Below are 24658 nucleotides of genomic sequence, written 5' to 3'. Positions count from 1 at the left end.
AATATTATCCTGTATGCTGTTGGCTTGTGACACATTATTATAAGTTATAATTCCTGCACTGAAACTATGCTAAATCAATTATTGGCAAAGACAATCTCAGTGTCTGAGCATAATTTTGCCATGAACAAAACACCTATAAAATGTTGAAAAAAGTGGTGAAAGTGGATACATTTGCTTTGTTTCTGATAAAAAGTTTCAATATAACATAATTATGATTTTAGCAGTAGGGTTTTTGATAGATTTCTTTTGATAGATTATGTTCTATTTTCGTTGATTTAAAATGATTGGGTATTGAATTGTCAAATCCTTTTTAAAATTTATTGAAATAATTATATATTTTCCCCCATTCTATTAATATGGTGAATTGTATTAATTTTCAAGTGTTAGTCCAAGTTTGCATTACTGGGATAAACTCCACTTGGCCATAATGTATTACCCTCAGTATATATTGTTGAGTTTGATTTCTAAAGTTTTCTAAAGGATTTTTGCATAGATTTTTATGAATGATATTAATTTAGTCTTTATTTTTTGTGAGGTATTTTTATTAGAGTTATGTGTACCTCATAAAACAAACTGGGACGTGTCCATCCCCTATTTTCTTAAAATTTTAATATTGGTGTTACTTCTTCCTTATACATTTGATGGAATTCACCAGTGAAATCATTTAGGGCTGGAATTTTCCGTGAGGTTTTCTTTAAATAACAAATTTAATTGATTAAATATAAATATATAACATATAATATAAACCATATTTGGTCATGATATGCAATCACTTTATGTATCACTGGATTGTTTTTACTAACATTTTATAGCAGTGTTTATGCTGGCTGCATAGAACCGGTTAGGAAATAATTCACTTTTCTCTATTTTCTGGAAGAATTTGTGTAACATGCGCATGCGCCGGGCACCGGACCCAGGGTGGGGCCCCCTCCGCTGACGTCCTGCTCGCATTGCGCCTGCGCGGGCCGAGGGCGGTGGCTCCGGCTCGTGGTGGGCACCGTCCGCCCCTCCGCGCTGACGGTGTGGACCGCGCAAAACTCAGCGGACGAACGCGGCTGAGGTAGGTTTCCCGTGGGCAGCTCGGGCGGCTGAACCGCACGTAGGCAGGACATGCCAGGTGAGAGAGCCTCGCCCGGCGTGTGCGTGAGCGGGCTGACCGAGGCCTCCGCCCCCTTCCGAGACCACCCGCGTCTTCCCCGCGAGCTCGGCGCCCGCCCCTTTCCGCAGCCTTGGCCACGCGGCCACGCCCTTCCCCCGAGCCACGCCCCCAGGGCACGCCCACCTCCCGGCGCGCCCTCTCGTCAGGCCGGGCAAACCCTCACCCGCCCTAGGCCTACGTCACACTCCCTTCCCCGCTTACTCCCGCTGCTGCGTCAGCGCCCCGCCCCTCCACGCTCTCCACTTTCACCCTAATCTCGTTGGCCACCTGCCCCTCGTGATCTAGGGGTCGCTCCCCCCCACAGTGCACTGAGTCTGCGTCCCGTCGCGGTCCGCTCACCTGGCCCGCCCCGCTCTGGCCCCGCCCCGGCCCCGCCCCATCAACCCGGCCCTCCCGGTCCTCGGCCCTGTCCCATCCTGGTTCCAGTGCAGTTTTACAATGAAAATGCAACGTATGTATATTAGTATTTGTAACCACGGATGTCACAAAAATAAGTATTAGGTCCCGGTTTACAAAAGAAGCACTCATTTTAAGCAGACTTGCTATGTAATTGAGAAAACATCTCAAAAAGTACTGCAGTTTACACTGTCACTGGAAAAATAAGAATTGAGAATGAGAAGGAAAAGCCTCTGGAAGATGCAAACCTTGGCTCCTGTTAGTGGAAACACTTTAAAGCTCCAGGTAGGGAAGTTTAATTGGAATTAAAGCTAACAAGGTTCCAAGAAAAGATTTGACAGCGATTTGTTGTTTTAAATCAACCCTGTGATCTGACAGAAAACAACAGATTTTGGCCAGTGATTAAGAGTAACACCTTGCAGACCAGTGAAGAAAACACATACTTACTTCTTTGAAGTTCATAAATTTTAAATGCTTTCCATTGTTTTTGTAAAGAATTGGGTTTATAAATTTTATTTCTCTTCCATTCATTACACATAACACGTTTGAGTTCCATTTGGTAGAGGACCTGTATCACGGACCTTAGAAGTTAGCTTAATTATTATGCAATGTAATGAAGCATTTTCTCATTCTCTCTGTTAAAGCAGAAATGGAGAGGAAAATGAAACATTAAAAGTGGCAGCTATGCGGCACATCCTAAGAGAACTATGGCAACATCAGAGGACTGCCCCGGAAGTGAATTGCAGGTAAGTTCAGTTCTGGTGGTGGGAACATGAACATTACAGAGCTGAGATCAGCCGCAGTGATGGCACTTTCGTTGGGTGTATGAATGTGGCCAACAACCACATTGTAAGCATTTCCTAGGAATCTAGGTTCCAGTTTTGGTACCTGGGCTGTTTAAGCAAGCACATTTTCTTAGTTTTTCAATAAAGTTCCAGGCATAATCTATTAAAGGCAGGTCGAACACCTTAGAAAAGATTTATGTATTCATGCTGCTTTTCTGCCTGGGACACGTAGAGCTTCATTCAAGTTAAAAGAAAAATTTAAAGGAATGTTGATTGGGTAAAATTAAAAACCAAATGAATACTCAAGTAACATTTTTTTTTTTTTTTAATGAAGATATCATGGAGCTAGTTTACATTCTTTTTTTTTTTTTTTTTTTTGCTATTGCTTTTTTTTTGGGGGGTGGGGTGGGTGGGGAACAGGACTTTATTGGGGAACAGTGTGTACTTCCAGGCCTTTTTTCCAAGTCAAGTTCTTGTCCTTTCAGTCTTAGTTATGGAGGGTACAGCTCAGCTCCAGGTATAGTTGCCTTTGCTAGTTGCAGGGGCACAGCCCACCATCCCTTGCGGGAGTCGAACTGGCAACCTTGTGGTTGAGAGGATGTGCTCCAACCAACTGAGCCATCCGGGAGCTCAGCGGCAGCTCAGCTCAAGGTGCTGTGTTCAATCTTAGTTGCAGGGGGCGGAGCCCACCATCCCTTGTGGTACTGGAGGAATTGAACTGACAACCTTGTGGTTGAGAGCCCACTGGCCCATGTGGGACTCGAACCGGCAGCCTTCGGAGTTAGGAGCACGGAGCTCCAACCGCCTGAGTCACTGGGCCGGCCCACATTTTTTTTTCCAAAATTAAACCTTTTCGTGTCTGTGATGTTAATTTTAACATTTTTTCTTGTCATTCTAATGATCTAATTCCATTTAAGTGTATATATAGAGCAATTTTATTTATAGTTGGGTCATTTTATTCTTTCTTAAAATTAATCATAAAATGTTTTAATTCCATAGCTGTTTCATTTTTCTTTTGAGAAATATAAAAGATATTGGAACGTTTACAGAATAATATTGGAAATACCGAGTACATATTATACAGAAGTGAAAATTTGTTAATGTTTTGTCGTGTTTGCTTCAGAATACACACACACACACACACACACACACACACTCACACACACACACACACACACACACACACACACTAAAACAAATAACATTTGTTCCCCAACCCCAGTCCCATTTTTCCTCTTTCTCCACAGGCAAACACTACTAAAATTATGAATTGATCTTTGTGCTCTGCACCATTTTTTATACTTCTAGACCGTAAGGTCTAGGCATCGCCTAAGTGGCATCATATTCTGTGTGTCATCTGCAGCTGGCCTTTTGCACTAATGATACTTGCGGGATTTTTCCTTGGTGTGTGTGTAGAGCTGGTTCAGTCCTAAAGGGTGCTCCTAGAGCGTGTTCCTCATGTGAACAATATGTATTAATACATAGGTCTGTGTACACTGGGTATACACCACATTTTCTGTATTTCCCTGTTGTTGGACACTTACACTGTTTCCAGTTTTTTCTATTCCAAAGAGTGCTGCAATGACCGTCTTTGTACATGTCTCCTTGTGCACATGTGCTCTAGGGTATATACTCAGTAATGGCATTGCAGGGTGGAAGGGATTGTATCTTTTCGGTTTTACTAGATAATGATCGATTGTTCTCCCTAGTGGTCTACTAGTTCACAGGTCTGCCAATAGTCCACAGTGCTTGCTAACACTTGAGAGCACCAGACTTTTTTAGTCAATCTGATAGGTTAGAAATGGTACCTTGTTATTTTAGTTTTCTGATTACTTGTGGGTCATGAATTGACTCCTTATTGACTTACTGTCAGTTAAGTTAATATTGCAGTATTATTTCAATAACATTTGTGTTCATCCTGGTGATAGCACCCTCCATTACAGAAGAGATGTCTGATGGCCACAATTTGTGTTTTACCTTGTTTTTTCCCCTTGATCATTTCTTTTAGGGTTTTACTAATTTTATGTTTCCAAAGAACCAGTTTGTCTTTGTTGATTTTCTCTTTGTTCATTTATTTGCTTATTTCTGCGTAATCTTTATTTCCTTTGTTCTCTTTGGGTTTAATTTTCTCTTTTTATGGCATTCTGAGCTGGAAACGAGGATCACTGGCTTTAAACCTTTTTTCTGTAGTACATGTCTTAAAGCTAAAACTTTTCCTCTAATCTCTACTTTAGCTGCACCTCACACATTTAAATACATTGTATTTTCATTATTGTTCAGTCAAAATACTTTCTAATATATCACAATGGAAATTATAAATTTTCTGGGCTATTCGGAAATGTGTTGCTTTATTTCTAAACATTTAGAAAATTTTACTTATCTTTCTGTGATTTAATTTTATTTTGATTATATTTGGTCAAACTATAATATGCTCTGTACAGTTCTATCCTTTGAAATTTATCCAGTCCTGCTTTATGTCTAGTCACATGGTCTATTTTGGTGACTGTCCCCTGTACACTTGCAAAGAATATGTGTTATGTGATTGTTGGGTGTAGTGTTCTAGAAATGTCATTAAGATCAAATGGGTTATTCACCTCAATAAATTTTTTAAAAAATTTCTTCAAAAAAAAAAAGATCAAATGAGTTATTAATGTTGTTCAAATATCTATATCCTCTGTGATTTTTTTGTCTATCAGTTACTGAGAGAGATGAGCTTTAAACATCTCTGCTGTGATTGTGGATCTGTTTTTTTGGTTTATTTCCTTTTGGATCTATTGCTTTTTGCTTCATATCTTTTGAATCTCTGTTATTTGGTACATACATTTAGGATAGTCTTTGTTTTCTAGATTAATTTGCCCTTCTGTTTTTATGAAATCTTTTTTTACCTATTAATACTTATTGCCTTGCATCTACTTTGTCTTATATTAATCTTGCCAGTACATACAGAAATATGTACCTATATTTTCAACCTATCTAATTTCTCATATTTAAAGTGTTTTCTCTTACAAGGTGCCAATTAGTCATGTCTTCTTTTTTTTTCGGTCAGATAATTTCTGTCCTTTACTTGGAGTATTTATTAGTCCATTAACATTTAACATAACGACTGATGTGATTAAGTCTAACATCTTGCTGTGTTTTCTTTATGTCACATTTCTTCTTTTTACCTTCTTCCATTCTTTTTTTTCCTTTGGGTTAATAAAGTATTTTCTGTTATCCTACATTATCTCTTTGATTGACTGCACCTTTTTATATTAGTTTAGTGGTTATCCAAGAAATTGCACTGTGAATCCTTAACCTAATCCAGTCTTGTTTTGGACCACTTCACAATGTAAGAATCTTCCAAATTAGTTCCATTTACCAGCCTACATTTTTTGTGCTATTGTCGTAACTATTTTACTTCTATATATGTTATAAACCCCACAATAAATTACTGTTGTTTCTTTATACTATCACAAGTCTTTTGTAGGCGGTAGTTTCCACAGGCTCTGCCTAGCCGACCCTCCTCTTACTTTAATAAATCTTCCTTCTATATTTCCAAAAAAAAAAGTCTTTTTTGTAAAGTAGAAATAGTCTGGTTTTCCATATAGGTAACTTTTCTGGGGTCTTTATACCTATCACTCTGGAAAAAAATTAAAGACCGTGATAATGCCTGTTGCTGCTAAGTATTCAGGCAGCAGGTCCTCTGTGCCTTGCTGGTGAAGTGAGAAGTGCTACTGCCTTTATGGAAAGAATCTGACTAATATGTATTGAATAAAAGTTCTGGCAATTTGTCCCATAAAAGTGAAATGTCACAAGGGTAAATGTGCAGAGATGTTTGTGGCAGCATTGTTTACGGTGGCGGAAAACGGGGTACCAGGACACAGTCCATCAGTCATGGGTGATGAGTTTGGTGGAATTCCTGCCGTGCAATGTTATGTCACCATTGAAAAGTATGAGTCAGAATTCTAACTGTTAGGCAGTTTGTCACAGGGTCGTATGTGAATAAAAAAGCAAAATTGAAAAAGAAGGGTCTGTGATGTCCCTCACAAAAACTGTATCAAAAGAAAAACTGTGTGTGTGTGTGTGTGTGTGAGAGAGATGAGCAGGGAGAAGGTACGAGAAGGTTCATACCAGGTGATTACTAAGGATTGGGGATGGTGGTGACTGGGTGATGACATGGGTGGAGCAGGGTCGGGATGGAGGGCAGCCTGAAAAGAAAATTACACGGCTGAAGCAAATCACGTTATCATCATAAGAGGAAAATGTACAAAGGAGAGAAATAGACAATTAGCAAAATTGAAAAATGGGCCAATAAATACTTAAAAGACTTGTTGACCTCACTGAGAATCAAAGAAAGTCTAATGGAAGGAACCAAGACAGGTAATTTCTCCCCACCCGGTTGGCAGAGATGACAGTGATGAACGGCCGTTGTTGACAAGGGAGGGTGTGGGAAATCATCGCTGTTCCCCGCTGGCTGGGCCTGGCCCTCACGGGAGCCTGAGGAACCACCTGTCTGGTGGGCAGCTGATGGCACCTGTCATCCTGATCCATCAATTTCACATTCAGGAACTTAAGAAAGCTACCAGGGAGAGAGAAAATGATTTCTGTTTAGGAAAGTTCATCTTCATTTAACTTAGTAAAAACTAAAACAGTGTACGTGTCCAGAAGGTTGGATAAATACTTCATAGAATGGAATACTGGCAGATACTAAAAATGTGTTTAGAAGAATATTTGATAATGAGGGAAAATGCTCAGAACTCAGTAAGTGGAAAACATGTCTCAGGGCAGAATTGTATAACCCCAGTAAACACCCTGTATGCATGTGTGATATGTACTTTAGAAGGAAAGCCTGAAAGGACATAAATGTTATTAAGTGTTACTATCTCTGACCCGTGACAGAGATTACAGATAGCTTTAGTTTTCCTCTGTGTACTCTTGTGCTTTCACACGTTTTCTAAAGTGAACAGGAATGACATTTATGTTTAGGAAAATTGGATTAAATGTACATATGGCATCGATGGGCTGGCTCTGGTGATCTGGGGCGGTGGTTGGAGGTTCTGCCCCCTCCAGCAATGTGTTCTAGGCGGGTGGCTTGCAAGCCTCAGGTCCAGGGCCCTCTTCTGGGTCCTGAGCAGCCGTGCCGTCCAGTGAGTCCACACAGTGGTGCCAGGTCACCAGCACCGTCCCTCATTCTTCAGCAAGGCCCCCCAGCTCTGTGCTTGCATCTGATGAGTCACCCCGAGTTGGGACTTCTTTCTCCTGGTCCTGGGCAGCACTCACTAAAGGTCGGGGGTCAGTCACCTCTTTCTTGTTTCTTCCTTCGATGGTCAGTTGAGGATGCAAATCACATTGTACTAGAGAACAAGCGAAGGTGGAGTCAGGTGCACCCTCATTCTGCTAGTGAAGCCGACCAGACTGTTCATAGGGTCAGAGGGGGTCCTGTGAATCTGTATTGGAGTCCATTCGCAGAGCCTGGCGCCAGAGGAGGGCTCATCCGCGGTCTCTCCCTGGCTTGCACAGGAGGGAGCAGAGGCCGTGGGGTGCCGAGAGGAGGAGCCACTCCCGCTCCTGGAGGGCCTGCGCCCCGAGGAGTTCGTGGCCATCGCGGACTACGCTGCCACCGACGAGACGCAGGTACCTGGCATCATGCCCACGTTTATGCATTGACCATGTTTGGTGACAGCGAGGTGGGGCCTTGCAGAGGTCATGCCACAGCCAGTGGACAGCCCGAGGCCGGGAGTGGCCTGTCTGTGTCCCCACCTAAGGAACTGTGGCCCTGAGCTTGCTGTGCAGGGACCTGGTGAGGAGCATGGCGGCTGGCCCAGTTCCAGCTGGAGACCTGGACGGAGAGCCTCTCCTAGTTCATGGAAATCAGGGCTGTGAAACGAAGACGCCCACCTGAGTGTGGCTGCTTTACCTGGGAACAGGGATGCTGGAGCTGAGTAGGGTCGTGCGGTGGGCGGTCCATTCTGAGCCGTTTGAAGGTGTTTACTTTTTCTTTTAAAAATATCAGTTAAGCTGTGCTCTTTCTTCACATAGATGTCCCCCTAAAATCTCTACATCCTGGTGTCATTTTCATAAGTTGTCAGCTGGCACAATTACCCACTGACTCCTTTTGAAATTGCTGTCATATGGGCCCTGGTGATAGCGATTTATCACAGAGCCATGGTTGGTTGAAATGACACTGCAGGGTTTTCTTGAATTGTCACTTCTGTATATTTTTTTCCAGCTCAGTTTTCTGAGAGGAGAGAAAATTCTCATCCTGAGACAAACGACTGCCGACTGGTGGTGGGGCGAGCGCGCCGGCTGCTGCGGGTACATCCCCGCAAACCACCTGGGGAAGCATCTGGAGGAGTGTGACCCCGAAGACACGTGGCAGGACGAGGAGTATTTCGGCAGCTACGGAACCCTGGTACTGCGTTCAGGTTCCTGGGTCAGCCACTGGTGGGGGTTCCTTCTCTAATTCTCGGTTCTGACTTTTTAAAATAACTTCTGTGCTTCTGTTCACTGTTAGAGCAGCACTTAGCAGGCATCCAGTCAGTGTCAGCTACTGAGTCCTGCTGTCTTGTGCCAGCAGCCTCCACACACACACCTGCAGCACAGTGGGGTTCCGTAAAGCTCCACCTGTGACACTGAACTTGGCTTTCACATCATTTTCGTGTGTCATAGTCTTCTTTTCATTTGATTTTTAAATTTGAGTTACGGTTGACATGCAATAGTATTAGTTTCAGGTATGTAGCATAGTGGTTAGACATTTATATTAGTTAAGAAGTGATTCCTCTGACCAGTCTTGTACTCACCTGAGACCATATGTAGTTATTACAACATTATTGACTGTATTCCCTGTGCAGTACATATTCTTCTTTTGTTTTTTTAAAAACCATTTAAAAATGTAAAAGCCGTTTTTAGCTTGCAGGCCACCCAAAAGCAGGTAGTGGGCTGGACTGGCCCCTGGACTGGAGTGAGTTGACCTTGGTTTAGAAATAGAATCTGAGCAATGGGATGATGAACTTTTCTGAGCATTGAAAAAAGTAATAAATTTTACGTTAAATACAAAAAGTGATATAAATCAACAACAATATGTCAGAATAACCGGCTCATTCGTTTGCTTTCTTGGTGTGGATAACGACCCACGACCCTGTGGTGCAGACAGCCGTGCTGATATTTATACTAGATAGAAACGGATACTTGCGGGATGAAGGGGGCCAACATGACGTGCAGTGGAAGAAGCAAGACAGCAAAGAATACCCAGCGTTTGACTCAGGCACATGGAGTTCAGAGACGTGGCTTATGGGTGTACACAGGTCGGGGGTTCCCTGAAAGTCAGGATGGGAGGGCCTGGGTGCTGGCTGCTGTAGAATTGTGTTTGATCAGGTATACCTTTCTGGAGGTCTGTCATGTTTCACAGTTAAAAACGCTGAAGTGATTGAAGAGCTCTGATGCAAGCACAGTGATGCAGCCGGGCCGCATGTATGATGGCTGTGTACTGCGTGGCCATCGGTGTGTGTCAGCGCACTGCTGCTCGCGCATGACGCTTTCTCGTTAAATGGCGTGACTTTGCATGGTGAGGGCTTTCTGTGTAGTGAGAAAGGCCGAAGTCCCATCTGTGCTCACCCTGCACCTCACCCGACAGAGCCTGCTAGCCTCGCGGTTCCTCTCAGCAGCGGCTTAGGCTTCCAGAACCAAGGCTAAGTGACAAGGGTTTTAGTGTCTTAAATTTATGGGGAGGGAATAGTTCCACAGACTGCTTTTCACCTCGTTCTCTTCATGCAGCTGTACTGTTTTGAAGGTCTGTCCTTGACAACGGCTGCAGAGTGTTGTGTTAATTTATAAAGGACCATATGAGTGGACACTGAGTATTTAATGGCCTTTTCTCATGACAAGCCATGCTGTGCTGGACGTCCTCCCACACAGGTCCTGCGGAACTTAGCTAGAACTTCCACTGGGCACATTCGTAGGGTGTGCACATGTCTGTCTTTGGTGGGTCTTGTCAGGTTGCCTTCCACAAAGGTTCACTGACTGTACATCTCCAAGTATGTGAGTCTTATTTCCCTCCCTTAGAGCCTCAAGGTGGAAAAGCCCAGTCTTAAATGTGAAATAGGGCATCTCTTGATTTTGATTTCCATTTTTTAAAGTTAGGTCGATCATCCTTTATATTTTATTGGCTTTTTGTATTTCTTGATTTTTTGGAAAACGTTCATATAATTTGCACACTTTTAGAAATTTCTGTCGATTTAAATGTTAAATAAGCAGTTAGTTTAGCCTGTATTCATGACATGTATTAATTATACTTATGCCACTCTTTTTTCCCCTGGAACTTTTTATATAATCTAATTGTCTTTTTCGTTGTGGCTTCTGGGTGGTTTTTTTGTTGTTGTTGTTGTTGTTTTTAATGATTTTATTGGGGAAGGGGAACAGGACTTTATTGGGGAACAGTGTGTACTTCCAGGCCTTTTTTCCAAGTCAAGTTGTTGTCCTTTCAATCTTACTTGTGGAGGGTGCTGTTCAGCTTCAAGTCGTTGTCCTTTAAGTCTTAGTTGTGGAGGGCGCAGCTCAGCTCCAGGTCTAGTTGCTGTTTCTAGTTGCAGGGGGCACAGCCCACCATCCCTTGCGGGAGTCGAACCGGCAACCTTGTGGTTGAGAGGATGCACTCCAACCAACTGAGCCATCCGTGAGCTCAGCGGCAGCTCAGCTCAAGGTGCCTTGTTCAATCTTAGTTGCAGGGGGCAGAGCCCACCATCCCTTGCGGGACTCGAGGAATTGAACTGGCAACCTTGTGGTTGAGAGCCCACTGGCCCATGTGGGAATCGAACCGGCAGCCTTCGGAGTTAGGAGCATGGAGCTCTAACCGCCTGAGCCACCGGCCGGTCCCGCTTCTGGGTTTTGTCCTACTTTTAAACACCTTCTTCACTGCAAGATCATCAATACCGACGCTCTCTTTTAGGACTTCTTGGTTCCATTTTTTACAGTGAAAGATTTAAATCAGTCAGGAGTTCACGTGTTGTGAAGAAGGTAAAATTCTGACTGAGTTTCCCCACAAATCTCCAACTATTCCAGCAGCACGTACTGACTTCTCTTTTCCTGCTAATGTAGAAATGCACATTTATCACACGTTAAATTTTTAGGGTTTGTTCTGTTTGTTTGATCCGTTTATTTATTCTGCAGTTCCAGACGCTTTTCGGTATTGGAGCTTTGTAACGTTTGGGAGAGTGAGGGCTTGAGCAACTCTCCAATTTTTAGCATTTTCATGGCAGCCTTGGCTGTTTATTTTTTTGAAACTGATTTTATTATCATTTGTTCTGTCCCCTTCCCCTCCGTACGAAGTTGTTTGGCATTGTAAGTGCTTTTACATAGGAAGTGTACACTAATTTAGGGCGAAATGACATCTTTGTGATATTACACTAATGCTCCCCATTTCTTAAACCTTGTTTTATGTCTTGTCAGAGTTTAAAGGTTTGGATTGTACAAGATTGTGAATGTTTCTTATAAATCTGTTCCTGGATGTTTTTGTGTGTTATTACTATAAATGGTTAGGTGAAGTGTACACATCGGTCTAAGTTGGTTGATAGTGTTGTGCAGGCCTGACATTACTGATTTTCTGTACGTTTCTGTCATGGGAGGTGCAGAGAGAACCTGCAGGCAGCACCCCACTGAGCCGGAAGCAGTCTGCAAACGTCCAGTTCATTCCTTCACTGTCAACTCTTAATTCTCTGTGTGGCATGTTTTTAGGTTTGGGATGGAGGGGGAGCAGAGTTGGGTCACAGGCAGTGACTTGCCATGTGCTTTTTGTCCAGAAGCTTCACTTGGAGATGCTGACAGACCAGCCGCGAACAACTAAGTACCACCACGTGATCCTGCAGAACAGAGAGTCCCTCCGTGGCAAGGTGATCCTGGACGTGGGCTGCGGGACCGGCATCATCAGCCTCTTCTGTGCACACTACGCACAGCCCAAAGCGGTGAGTGCAGCCCTCGTCGTGTAAGTGGCCTCCGGCCGCGTCTCGTCTCCAAGCTGTGCCCTCTGCCCTCTGCGTGGAGGCGCTGTGCGGGCCAAGCGGGCAGCATAGTCCAGCCAGAGCCGGTCAGCGGTTGTGACGCTCATTCATTGACCCCGCAGACAGCAGGGAGCTGGACGCCAGACGGCCACACATGCTGATAGTTTCAGTTACATATAGAAACGTGTGTGCATGTGTGGGTCACCGTCCATGTGTCCATGTGTTGGGCAGGGACGGGACAGATCTCACTCTTCCTCTAGAGCACGACCGGCCAGTACAGACTCGCAGCCCCGTGCGGTCCTGACACAGGCAGATGATGCTCCTGGTTTGCAGGGACTGCGGAGTCCACATCCTGTTGGAACCAGGGCATGGTGCCCAGGGCCCCTCCCGAGCACCTGGAGTGGAAATTGTGTCAGGAGCCACCAATGTACTGAAAGCCCGACTGTCCTCAGTCAGGTGCCGAGGACCTGCGGTGTCCACGAAGGGGTGTGGCTGTGTGCACGGACAGCGGCCTTGGGGCACCCGCGTGGGCGGGAGGCCTCTGTGTTGGGGCGTAAGCCTTTCAGGGCCCCACCAGTATGGTCAGTGCTCCGCCTTGCTTCTGTCCCTGCCGCCTGCCTTCATCTGCCACACTGGGTCTGACTCAGCCCAGGCAATGGCAGGGCGTGGGGCAGGGCCGGACGGGCACTGAGGACACTTGTGCCACGCTCAGGTGTATGCGGTGGAGGCCAGCGAGATGGCCCAGCACACGGGGCAGCTGGTCATGCAGAATGGCTTCGCCGACGTCATCACGGTGTTCCAGCAGAAGGTTGAGGAGGTGGTGCTGCCCGAGAAGGTGGACGTGCTGGTGTCCGAGTGGATGGGGACCTGCCTGCTGGTAAGGGGCGCGGGCCACAGGTGGCTGTGGGGCAGCAGGGCCCCTGAGCGGTGGCTGAGCTGCTGTCTGCAGTCTTCACAATTCATGGTCAGTTCTGACCTACTTCCTAAGGTCAGATGTAACGGATTTCTCACATGCACATTGGCTCAATGTCTTGAGTTTTTTACTGATTTAAAAAATGTCATTACTATAAGAAATCTGGGTCAAATGGAACATTCTCACTAATGTTCACATAAACTGTTGTCCTTGGGAACCTGCAAACATGCAGGGCTCAGTGTGCCAGGCTGCGTTTTGACACCAGCGCAGTGTCTCCTCCCAGCCGGGTCCCCGTCCCAGCAGCCCCCGTTTAACGACTGAAGGAAAGTGAGACTCGGCCTGGCCCGTGTCATGCATAGTTTTGTGCTTCTGCGCACACCCAACCTGCAGTCGATCACATTACAGACTGAGCTGGAGGCAGCTGGCAGGTGGGTGGAGCTGGGCATGCAGGGGGTCCTCCGACACCTGCCCAGTCCCTTCCGCTCAGGACTTAAGACACTGGACTGAATGAAACCTCCCAGTCTGCAGCTTAGTCTCTGAAAACCTCGAAAAATGACATCTGGGTGAAGGTGAGGGGAATGTGGCCAGAGTTTCCAGTGAGAGACCCATTGAAATAATAAGCACGTACCTATGATTGTTGCCCGTGGCTTCTCAAAGATGCAAAGATGAGGGAAATGACAGCAAATGACACTGGGCCTTTAGCCCAGTGATGTTGTCTGAAAGTAAAGTGTGAGTAGACTCAGCATCCGTGTTGTGTTTTAGCTCATTAATAGCATCTGTGGACGCATGAAATGGTACACGGGGAAGGGACTAACCGCACTGTTAATCCACAAAGTGCACATCGGCCCTTGACCCCCAAACCCCAGTGTAAATGTTTATCCAGTTCCCTCTGGCCCTGGGGACATAAGGGGCCAGCCTGTGGTGGACATGTGTCCACGTGCCCAGTGCAGTTGCGGGGAGCCTGGCTGCCAGGGCTCCAGCTCTGCTCCTAGAAGGGTGGGAGGCAAAGAAGGGGAGGGAAAGAGGGAAGTGTCTGGCAGGGGCAGTGGCCAGGACTCCGTGTCCCCGCGGGGTGTTAGCTGGTTTCAGGTGCGTTGTGCCCACAGGACTTTGCCATGTGTTAGGCAGCCATTGGTGGTGTAGAGCTCAGGTCCTGGAGCGCAGGGTCTGGGGGCCGAGGGGAGCACCTGGCAGAAATCTGAGGACCACGGGGTGCGGGGAAGTGGGGTGGGGCGGGGCCTGGCTCCAGTGCTCAGGAAGTGCGGCGTCTTCGCTGACTTGGGTGGAAACTCCCAAGTCCCTTAGGTGGAGGAGCCGTGGTGGGAAGCTGATACTTGCGGGTGTGGGTGTGGGCTGAGGGAGGGGCAGCAGCACTGGTCTTGAACTTGTAAGGTTGGCAGCTCCATTCCACGTGCAGGTGCAGGCGTGGACCCAGCCTGAGAGTGTCCTGAGTAGAGAACCCACAGGAGGGGTGTGGTTGTCACATTAAAGGAAAACCGCCTGATGCTCTTCCTGGTTCTGACCTGTCCAGCATGGGGCAGGGGTGAGAACAAGTAGGGTGGCACTGAGCTTAGGACCGGGAGTCAGGAGCAGTGGGAGAGCGCTGGGAGGCCCAGGGACATCTGCCAGAGTAGCCCCTGCGGTGCCTGTTGACGGGGGCCCAGAATGGGTGAGACTGGAGATGGAGGCTGTGAATTTGGGAGTGGTCACAGCGTCACCCACCTGGCCTTCCCTGTGTCCCTGCAGCCACCCTGTCCTCCTATGTCTCTTGCCCGCCCAGCATCCTCTGCATGGCTCCCTGCCTGTTCTCAGAGCTCCTCAGACTTCAGGTCCCCGGTCTCTCCCGCCCTCCTCCCTACTCTGTTGTTGATATGTAGAAATAAGATAGAGATCATGGAACAGAACAGAACAGCAAGTCCAGAAACAAACCCAAATACACATGCATTTAGTTTATAATAAGGAGAGCTTTCTAATCAGTGAGGCAAGGGTCTATAATCGTCCAAAGAAGCTGCTGAAACAATTGATTATTTTGCAGAAAATGGCTAGGTTCTTCTTCACACTGTATGCTAAACTAATTCCAAATGGGTTATAGAGTTAGGAGTTTATTTAAAAAAGAAATAGAACAATTACAAAAAATTTATGTGATGTCAGAATGAGGTTGTCTTTGTAAGAACCAAGCCCATAATGAAACTACAAAACTATAACCAACCTATAGATTGTTAAAAGGTAGCTGAAGCTATGAACAATTGCATCGTATATGACACAGGGCTAATGTTCTTAGTTCATAAAGGCTCCAGTAAGGCAATAAGAAAAGCATACAATAAACAACTGCAGGAAAGTGGCAAGGGGCATGAAAAGACAGAAGCAGACACAGGAACATTGTCTGTTGTCACCAATAAAGAACTAACTAGATGCCTTTGAGTTATCACACGTAGAGAAACCGTCTGATGCCTGATGACACCAGTGTGTGGAAGTTTTGGGACACTGCCCCACTTCCTTTGGCACTGAGTTGGTATAACTTTTCCAAGGGAAACAGGGCAGGGCATGTCAAGAGCATTAAAAATTATAAAATGAAATTATCTTAAGGAAATAATCAGATTGGTACAGAGATATATGCTCAAAAAATGTTCATGGCAACACCATTTAAAATGGAAGAAAATTGGAAAAAATAGAAATAACTGTGGCAATCCATATAAGAGAATACTCTGAGGCCATTAAAAATTATGTTTTAGAAAGATTCTTAATAAACTGAAAAGTTGGTGACAGTTTGTTGATTTTTTAAAAAAGCACAAAGGAGTGTTGTGGTGTGATTCCAGTTCTGAGTTTTAAAAGTGCATCTAGCACTGACCTGGCCTCAGTCCCAGGTGGGGCTAGTAGGCACCCCGCCCCATGGCTCCTAGAATGCAGCTGTGCACCCAGGGCTGGATGCAGGAAGGTGCTATTGGAGAAGTCTGAAAAATGTGTATTTTAGCAGGCAGGTTGGGAAAAACAACCAGGATTTGAAGTACCACTGACCTGGTCTTGATTTATCACTATTCCTTCTCTGGTTCTATCGCTACATACATTACTTCAATAATTTAAAGGAATAGGATTGTTCACCTTATAAGCTAAAAGTCAGTTATTTTGGCAGCAAAACAGATCTATTCAGGAACAAAGAAATGAAATTTGGGACAACCAAGCTATAGCAAAGCAATGGGCAAGTCTCGCAAACACAGGAGAAAAAGGAGGAAGTTGGGAGTGGTTGGATTTACTGTAGGATAATTTAAAAAATACAATTAAAACTTACAGAAAGAACTTTCACGTGTGTGTGTGTGTGTGTGTGTATGTATGTGTGTGTGTGTTTGAAGAAAAATCCTGGAAGGTAAACTGCGCAGCGGGAATAATGGTTCCTTCTGGGTGCTCGGTTTACTCGTGATTTTTTTTTTTTTTTTTGTGCTTTTCTGAGTTTCCTATAGGTTTTCATACTGAGCATGTAGTATGTGTATAATCACACCTGTCAGAGGTTATTTAAAGAGAACAAAGCCCTCTCTGGCTTCCCATGCGCTCTAGGACGCAGGGCTTCTGGCCCCCACCCCACTCGCTGGCACGGTCTTTGGTTTGTAGGTGACACATACCACCTGTGCCCGCCGTGTTCTGAGGGAGGCAAGGTGGCATTTGGCCGCTTTTCTGACTTAAGTGTACTCCTGCTTTGACCTTTTATGGTTTTAAAAAGTGATTGCTGTCAAAGGGTTGAGACTAATCTGAGAAGACCCCAGACCAAACCGATTTCATCTGACAGCTGAAACCCGCAGCACTTAGGGTTCTTAAAAAAGGGAGGAGCAGCTAATTCCTGAGTGACTGAGGTGGGATAGGAGTGAGGCTTCCCCTGGCCTTTAGCCCCAGGTCTTAATTAAAATGCAAACTGCTGTGACCAAAACCAGGCTGTGATGGGAGGTGACCGTGAGTGTGTGCGTATAAGGGAAATCCTCCAAGGAGTGCCAGCTGGCAGTGCTCTCGAGCATGAAACTTGTAGGGTCCCATACTGGATGCCATGGGGAGGCCTTGCAGGCATGGCTCCCGGTCACCGTGGCTCCTGTGTGTCTCCTGCCTGTGCAGTTTGAGTTCATGATCGAGTCCATCCTGTACGCCCGGGACGCGTGGCTGAAGGAGGACGGGGTCATCTGGCCGACCACGGCCGCGCTGCACCTCGTGCCCTGCAGTGCGGACAAGGATTACCGCAGCAAGGTTCTCTTCTGGGACAACGCCTACGAGTTCAACCTCAGCGCCCTCAAGTGAGTGTGCGGGGACGATCCGGCCCAGCCTGCGCTGCTGCAGAACTGGCTGCCATGCACGACTTACTCATGTGCCTGAGAGTCGCGCATGCTGGCATCTGTGCCTGTTAGCTGGTAAAGATGTCATGGGAATTGCAGTGCCTCTGGCAATGCAAGTTCCCAAATATAATAGGGAAAATAAGGTCATGTTTAAAATGCAGCCAGCCTATATGAGTGTGTGGGCCATTAAAACACAAATGTGTGTTTCCAAGAAGAGCTATACATTTATAATACGGACCAGGAAATGTATTAGTGAAGTCATTCCTGGCATTGTGCAGAGGAAGCAAAGCTTCAGAATAGCTGATGTCTTTGTTTTGAATATATGACACACTTGTTCAGCTGGGATGTAGGTTTTAACATAAAATGATTTCCTGATCAGGCCTTCACATTTTCAGATTTGCCTCCTCTGAGGATGGCGTAAGCTGGCCACTTTCCCATCTGAGAGTGCCGTAGGAATTAGGGCAGGGCCCCGTTTGTCAGAAGCTGGGAGGAACTTCCGTTGGTGCAGTGAGGGCCAGCTGGGCCTGGACACCTGCTGCACATGCAAGATGGGCTTTTGTGCTGTTTTGGTTTTTGTTTAAAAAATTGAAAAAAGAACAATAATGTCAACTGAAAATCGCAGCTGCCAGTTCAATACCAATGGGAGTCCCCAGTTTGGGGTGCGTCATGGCAGAGACTACTCAGTGAAACAGCTCAGTTTGACAATTGGGGAAAGGTGACCATGGCGCTCCGGAGACAGGAGAGGCTGGCTTATATAGAGAGAAGTCCCGTCCCAGCCCATGATTAGTCCCTTTTCATGCAAATGAAGAATCCAAATTCTCACAGTGTGACTGGTCCAGATAGCACTGTCTTGATTGGTTGGCTCTACGTATTCTGATTGGTGGGCAAAGATGCAAATGAGGATATAGTTGCCCAACTCCAATTGGACACGGCAGCCCTTCAGCCCAGTGTTTTGGCATTTCCATCTTAGGCGCTCTCTTATAAGGGTTGACCCAGCTCGTAGGAGCACAGTGCAGGGGGCTGGCAGCTCAGCCTGGGGCTTTTCCCTGAAGTGCAGCCTGAGCGAGAGGCCTATGTCAGCAACGACTGCTAGAGTCTGGTTATGAATTTGGGCCTAGTCAACTGTAAGGAGTCCTTCTTGGCAGGTATTCTTTTCGGGGTCAACAGTAGTGTAAAGGTATGAAATCTTCACCATTTAAAATTGAATCCCAAAGGGACAGGAGAGGGAAGGTCCTTGACAGTGCTGTTCTGTAGGTTCTCTGGGCAAAATGGGTAGGAAGAGCTGGGAGGTTATGAAGAGAGCAGTGAGGAGGTTCTTATGCTGCTGGGTGTCAACGGCTATGACAACGTCACAGTAACCTAAGCAGTGTGGTCCTGTGTCAGGAAGAGACAGGACAGGAAGCTTGGTCTGTGGAAGCACTGGCTGTGAGGGCTGAGGCAGTAGGTCTCCCTGGGACAGTGCTGAGCCCCCTCGAAAAATTCTTGTCTTCTCTCACACCGGACATTGAAACTTAATTCCATGTGGGTTCAAGAGTTTTGTGTTAAAACAGCATATCAACTACAGGAATCCATGGGGCGCCGTGTGTCAGATCCTAGGTGGGAAAAATAGAAACGAAGAAAGAGGTGCTGGACTTCAGTTTATGAAAATAGACAGCATCTGTGTGTCAGAAAACCACAACAATACAATTAAAAAAGACAAGGACTACTTAGAGAAAGGGACTAGCTGACCTTGGAGTCAACGAGAAAAAGGTGAATATCCAAATGAAATTATAGGCAAGTCACACACACACACACACACAAATTATCAATAAGTATTTTAAAAGAATCACTGCAACATCATTAGTAATTAAAATGCAACTTATAATGAATGTGATTTTTGCTACCAGATGAGCAAAAATTAAAGTAGCCGTCTGTGCTGCGTGAGCTCAGGTGTGATGGCGCAGCATGAGCACCGTCTGCCCAGACCTTGCAGGCCAGCGTCCGGGCTCCCATTCCCATCAGAGCCTCTTGATGGGAAGCTTCAGACTATTCTCCCCAGGGTCACTACGCAAAAACACTGGAAACAAATGGCTCTCATAGGAACGGGGTTAAATTGCCATATATCCACCCAATGGAGTATTGTGCAGCTGTTTACAAAATAAACACAACTGTTTTTAGGAACATCTAATGATATTAGAGTTAAGAGACAGTGAAATTGATAGAACACAAACTGTCTAAACAGAATGGCTCCTGTTTTGCACAAATAATGTGTATTAATATGTGTATGGGGAGAAAAACGACTATATCAAAATGCTGTGACAAGAGTATGGGGGATATAAATTTTTTCTTTATACTTTTCTATATTTTCCAAATTCTTTATAAGGGCATAATTATTTTTATCAGAAAAAAATTAAAATATGTACATACAGTGGAATCTTTATTGAAATATGTACTTTTATTTGCTATTTCAGAAGTTACTGCTGTGGTTAATTTTTGAAACATTTCTGTGGTGAATAATCGATTACTTTCTGTCAAGCACAGGGTTCAGCCTGTGAAACAGGGTATGAGACAGGGGATGACCCACAAAGGAGCCATGCAGGAGGTCCAGCTGTGTTTCTCCTGAGAGTCAGGCTCAAGTGGGTGCCTTCCATCCTGGAACAGGAATACCTTCTTTATTTGCTGTGTAATAGATATGGATTTTGTAATAAAATAGGTTATAAAAATAAAGAACACACTACACTAAAGCAGCCCCATATCTTGTAGGTTAGATGAAGGTTGGTTTCCGTGTGCCCAGACGCCATGAAGAGGACAAAAGGGAAGTGCCCCGTTACTCCCACACTTGGGCTGCACGTTGCCCAGGTTGGGTGGGATGCGGGGACCCTGAGCTGGGCCCTCAGGGCTGCAGACGGGTCTGGAATTCCTGCTGATACAGAAGAGAAAAAACACATCTTCTTGTCACACATGTGTTTCAGAGCCTGAGATGTTGGTGGTGATTTTGTGCAATTACTTTGACCTTCTCCCTAGATCTTTAGCAATTAAGGAGTTTTTCTCGAAGCCCAAGTATAACCACATTTTGAAACCAGAAGACTGTCTGTCGGAACCGTGCACCATATTACAGCTGGACATGAGGACAGTGCAGGTTGCAGATCTAGAGGTGAGAAGAGAACGCTTCCTCCCATGTCAGATAACTGGAGTTGTAAAAACACTGTGCTATTGATTTTCCAGTCTCTCTTTTATGTCTATTCTGATTTCGTCTTTTATATGTTTACATTGGTTTCTTTATAATTAACCTCTTTAACAGCTTCAGTTATTTTTGGATTTATGTTTAATGTTACCAGCATCTTCAGATTCAAATAAATTTTATCCCACTTCATGAAATGCGAATTAAAAATTTTTTCTAAACTTTTTCAGCTTACCATTGATGAAATTTTCAGTTCTTTCTGTTACTTACTGTCTCTTGCCACAAGGTGGTGCGTGAGTTCAGGACGATCCCAGTTTAAAGAGGAGCTGAATGTCTGAGACCGGCTAGTTTGTATAGACCCAGCCTTGCACTTCCTTTTTGTGCAAAGAACTGGGAAGAGAAGGTATTGCATATGAATTTGGGGGCAGAAAATTAGGCAAATGAGGCCCAGATTATTTGAAACCTTTTCTGATTATCTGCTGCATTTGAATTTACGGCACAGGTTTTAATACTTTGCCTGGGAGGAAATTTGGTATGTTTTTTGATGTGTTCAGGTAAACGAGCAGGTGACATGTTCGTTTCATGGTTACTGGAGTGGGTGGTGCAGTTCCCAGTTCAGTGCAGTGTGGTGGGGTTTGTGAAGTGTGGCCACGCGGACCAACATTTGCTGAGTCACGTGGAGTCCCGGGCTGGCCTGGAGTCATTTGCTTATGACGCCATGTCCATTTGCTTGTCCATTTGGTTGAACAGACAATGAAAGGCGAGCTGTGCTTCGATATCAAGAAAGCCGGCACTCTGCACGGATTCACGGCCTGGTTCAGCGTCCGCTTCCAGAACCTGGAGGAAGGTGCACCCCAGCTGGTGCTGAGCACAGGACCGTTCCACCCGTGAGTGTCCGCTCCTCCCCCAGCTGTGGAGGCTTGTGCATGGGCCACGGTTTGCCTTCCCACTGTCGTGCGTTTGTGTTTGGGGCCTAGTCCTACTGAATACCGACCTACGATCTCTCCGGCCACCGGCCCCGGGCGGGGGCGGTGCGGGTGAGTCCCGGCTTGGCTGTGTGAGGAGCTTCAGGCCTGCCTGGTTGTCCAAAGCGCTGCTGCAGCTTGTCATTCAGCAGAGTCTGCGGGCGCTTTCCTCAGACTCTGGGGAGGCACATGTTTCTTGAGGCGAATGCTGTGTGCAGTGACACTGTGGCTGACACTGGTCCACATGGGAAGCCTGCTCTGTGTTTGATGGCCCTAGACACAGCTGCCGGTGGAAGCGCTGGCTTCCTTGGGCCTTGCACGGCCCCCAGGGACTGCCCGCCCCTTCGTGCCCACCTTGGACGTGGGGGTGGGCGGAAGTGGGCAAGGCATGGGGTGGGGGTGCTGGCTGCGGCATTTGTGCCTGAAGGACCCCGGCTGTCGCTCTGTGACAGGAAAGAGGCTCAGGAGCTGTTTGCCCAGAGCGCCCTGTGCAGGTGTCAGGGCTGGGACTGCGGCAATCCTCCCTCCAGGGACCACCGCGCAGATGTGAGCGCTCCCCTAGAAACCAGGCCAGCGGTGTGTGCCTGGGCGTCAGGGACAAGGTGGGGTGGGCAGGGTGCAGAGCCAGAGGACACATGCTGGGAAAGACACCCCCCCCTTATGGTGGTGGGGGGTGAGGTGGCCCAAGAGTCAAGGAGGGGAGAGGAGCAGTGGGCGCCTCAGTGGGATGTGACAGGGCTTCACCAGGTGCTGGGGGTACGAGGATGGTGGGTATGTCGCAGCCAGAGTTTAGAGAACCTACAGGGTCCCCAATGGTACGGCTCCTTCTCCCAGTGGTACAGCTGTCTTGCTCATAAGCACCAGTACTTTCACAGAAATAACAGTGTTTCATTGGCGTGTGTTCTTAACTGGGGAAACTAGAACTGCGGGCATCAGCGGCTTAGAAGGAGCAGCATGACTTGGGGTGGACACCTGCTGTGCCAGGATGGGAGGCAGCTGACCATTGGAAGGGCCGGGGAATGGGCACCGCATGGGGCCCTGTGTCTGCCATGCACCCCGAGCACCCGATGAGCTGCCCTTGCCCCTCCTGGGACCTGAGCAGTGCCAGGAGCCATGTCCTCACTGGGCCGGGTGTGTCGTGGGGCCTGGGAAGGCTGCAGTGATGTCACCTGTGTCTTGCAGCACCACCCACTGGAAGCAGGTATTGTTCATGATGGACGAGCCCGTCCCCGTTTGTACTGGGGACGTGGTCACAGGCTCGGTGGTGCTGCAGCGGAACCCGGTATGGAGGAGGCACATGTCCGTTGCCCTGCGCTGGTCCGTCACCTCCAGGCATGACCCCACGTCACAGAAGGTATGATGTTCGGCCATAGTCGTGCTGTGCAGCTTGCCCGGGGCTGGCCTGTGCAGGCAGATCAGAGTGGCGGTCGCTGGTCCGCGCCCCTGGTCTGCATCAGTTTTCTAGTCCTCACGGGGGGACCTTTGGTCTTTTTCAGGTTGGAGAGAAGGTCTTCCCGATCTGGAGATGACGCAGATGTTGTTTGGGAAACTGAGTGTGAGCGTCCTGGAGGGACAATGTGCGTGAAAGGAGTCGCACTTAGATGCGAATGCACGTTCCGCCTGTCCCACTCTACCTGGCTGTTGGCCGCTGCCTTCCCTGCGGGCTCCACACACCGACGTGCTCGGGTTGCCCTCGCCACTGTCACTGCCCATGTCTGTCCTCTAGAAGTAGGCTGTGTTTCCAGGTGTCCCCTAGTGGTGTCCACAGTGCCGACCCGTGACCGGTTGGGGGCACGGTGTGCCTAAGCTAGGTCTAGTTCTCCACCCATAGGGCACACACGTCACCCCTGTACTCCTGTGAAGTGACCGTTGTGCATCGTGTTAGTGGTGTCTTACTGCCCTCGGCTCAGACCGTGGGTCACACAGAGCCGTGCGTGACCAGAGGTGGCAGTGCATGTGCTGGGACCGCGCATGAAGCAGTACAGCTGCCGAGACGTCTTCCAGGTGATCCCGTCGGCACATAGTGCATCTCAATAAATCCTTTTAAATGGATGTTGAGTGTGTCCTTCTGTGCACGTGCACTGCTCGTACCAGCGTGGGTCACAGCATGTGCATTGCTTCGTAACCTTCCTCATACGACGAAGAAACTCCCATGATAGTAGACAAACATCCGCATTTGTGTGTTTTAATATATAGTTACCTTTTTATTGAAATATAAACCATATACCCCAAGCCGTGTAAGTCATGAGTGTACAGAAAGGTGAAATCTCACAAAAGTGGACACACATGTAACCAGCACTCAGGTCAACACTGCCACACACCTGTGTCCCCCAAATGCCCCTTCCACTTAGCACCCCTCCCTCCCCCTTCACCCCCCCCATGATGCTGACCTCTAACGCCATAGATTACTGTTGCCTGTTTTTGAACTCGGTGTGGATGGAATTCTACACTGTGTTTGTTGTGGACCCACAGTGTGATGGCGTTTGGAAGCGGGGCTTCTAGGAGGCGACTAGGTCATGAGGGTGCAGCCTCTTGAACAGGATTAGTGCCCTTGTAGAGGATACCCCAGAGGGTCCCTGGCCTCTTTGCCATATGAGGGCACCGCGAAAAGGTGGTCATTTGACACAGGAAGTGGGCTCTCAGCAGACACCCAACAGGCCTCCAGGACTGTGAGTAATGTCTGCTGCGCAGCGGCCTAGGCCCCCAACACAGTGTTCCTTAGTGTCTGCCGCCTTCCGTTCACGTTATGTCTGAGAGATCCATCCACGAGCTGTGTGCAGTGTGGTGTCTTCTCACTACCGTGTGAATGTACCACAACTTAACGTGTCTCATTCCACTGCTGGAGGCGGTTGGGTTGTGTCCAGTGTCCAGCGATTTTGATTGGTGTGAAGATAAACATTTCTGTGTGTAGGTGCACATTTCTGCGGAGTATACACCTAGGAGTTCAGTGTCACTAGAAATGACCGTACAGGAAGAGAGTGTCGTGTCTGCTCCACACC

The 24658-nt window shown here is 47.0% G+C and overlaps 1 protein-coding gene across 5 annotated transcripts; it reads left to right on the top strand.

The window, feature by feature from the left end:
• The first annotated feature begins 924 nt into the window (after positions 1-924).
• On the top strand, positions 925-23711 carry PRMT2 (protein arginine methyltransferase 2). Of its 5 annotated transcripts, none has more exons than XM_019717069.2 (11): positions 925-1060; positions 2203-2301; positions 7840-7953; positions 8549-8731; positions 12117-12275; positions 13024-13188; positions 17320-17495; positions 20538-20667; positions 21445-21581; positions 22842-23013; positions 23156-23711. In XM_019717069.2, the coding sequence occupies exons 2-11, from the start codon at positions 2263-2265 to the stop codon at positions 23186-23188; spliced, it is 1308 nt and encodes a 435-aa protein (XP_019572628.2). In that variant the 5' UTR covers positions 925-1060; positions 2203-2262; the 3' UTR covers positions 23189-23711. The 5 variants fall into 5 exon arrangements, with proteins under 5 accessions (XP_019572628.2, XP_019572627.2, XP_019572626.2 ...); XM_019717068.2 differs by having other exon boundaries at positions 12114-12275; XM_019717067.2 differs by having other exon boundaries at positions 8549-8752.
• Positions 23712-24658: the final 947 nt, after the last annotated feature.

Source organism: Rhinolophus sinicus, linkage group LG01 (genome assembly GCF_036562045.2).
Source record: "Rhinolophus sinicus isolate RSC01 linkage group LG01, ASM3656204v1, whole genome shotgun sequence".
Lineage (NCBI taxonomy): Eukaryota > Metazoa > Chordata > Mammalia > Chiroptera > Rhinolophidae > Rhinolophus > Rhinolophus sinicus.
The sequence above is the reverse complement of the archived record's forward strand: the minus strand, read 5'-3'. Positions and strand labels throughout refer to the sequence as shown.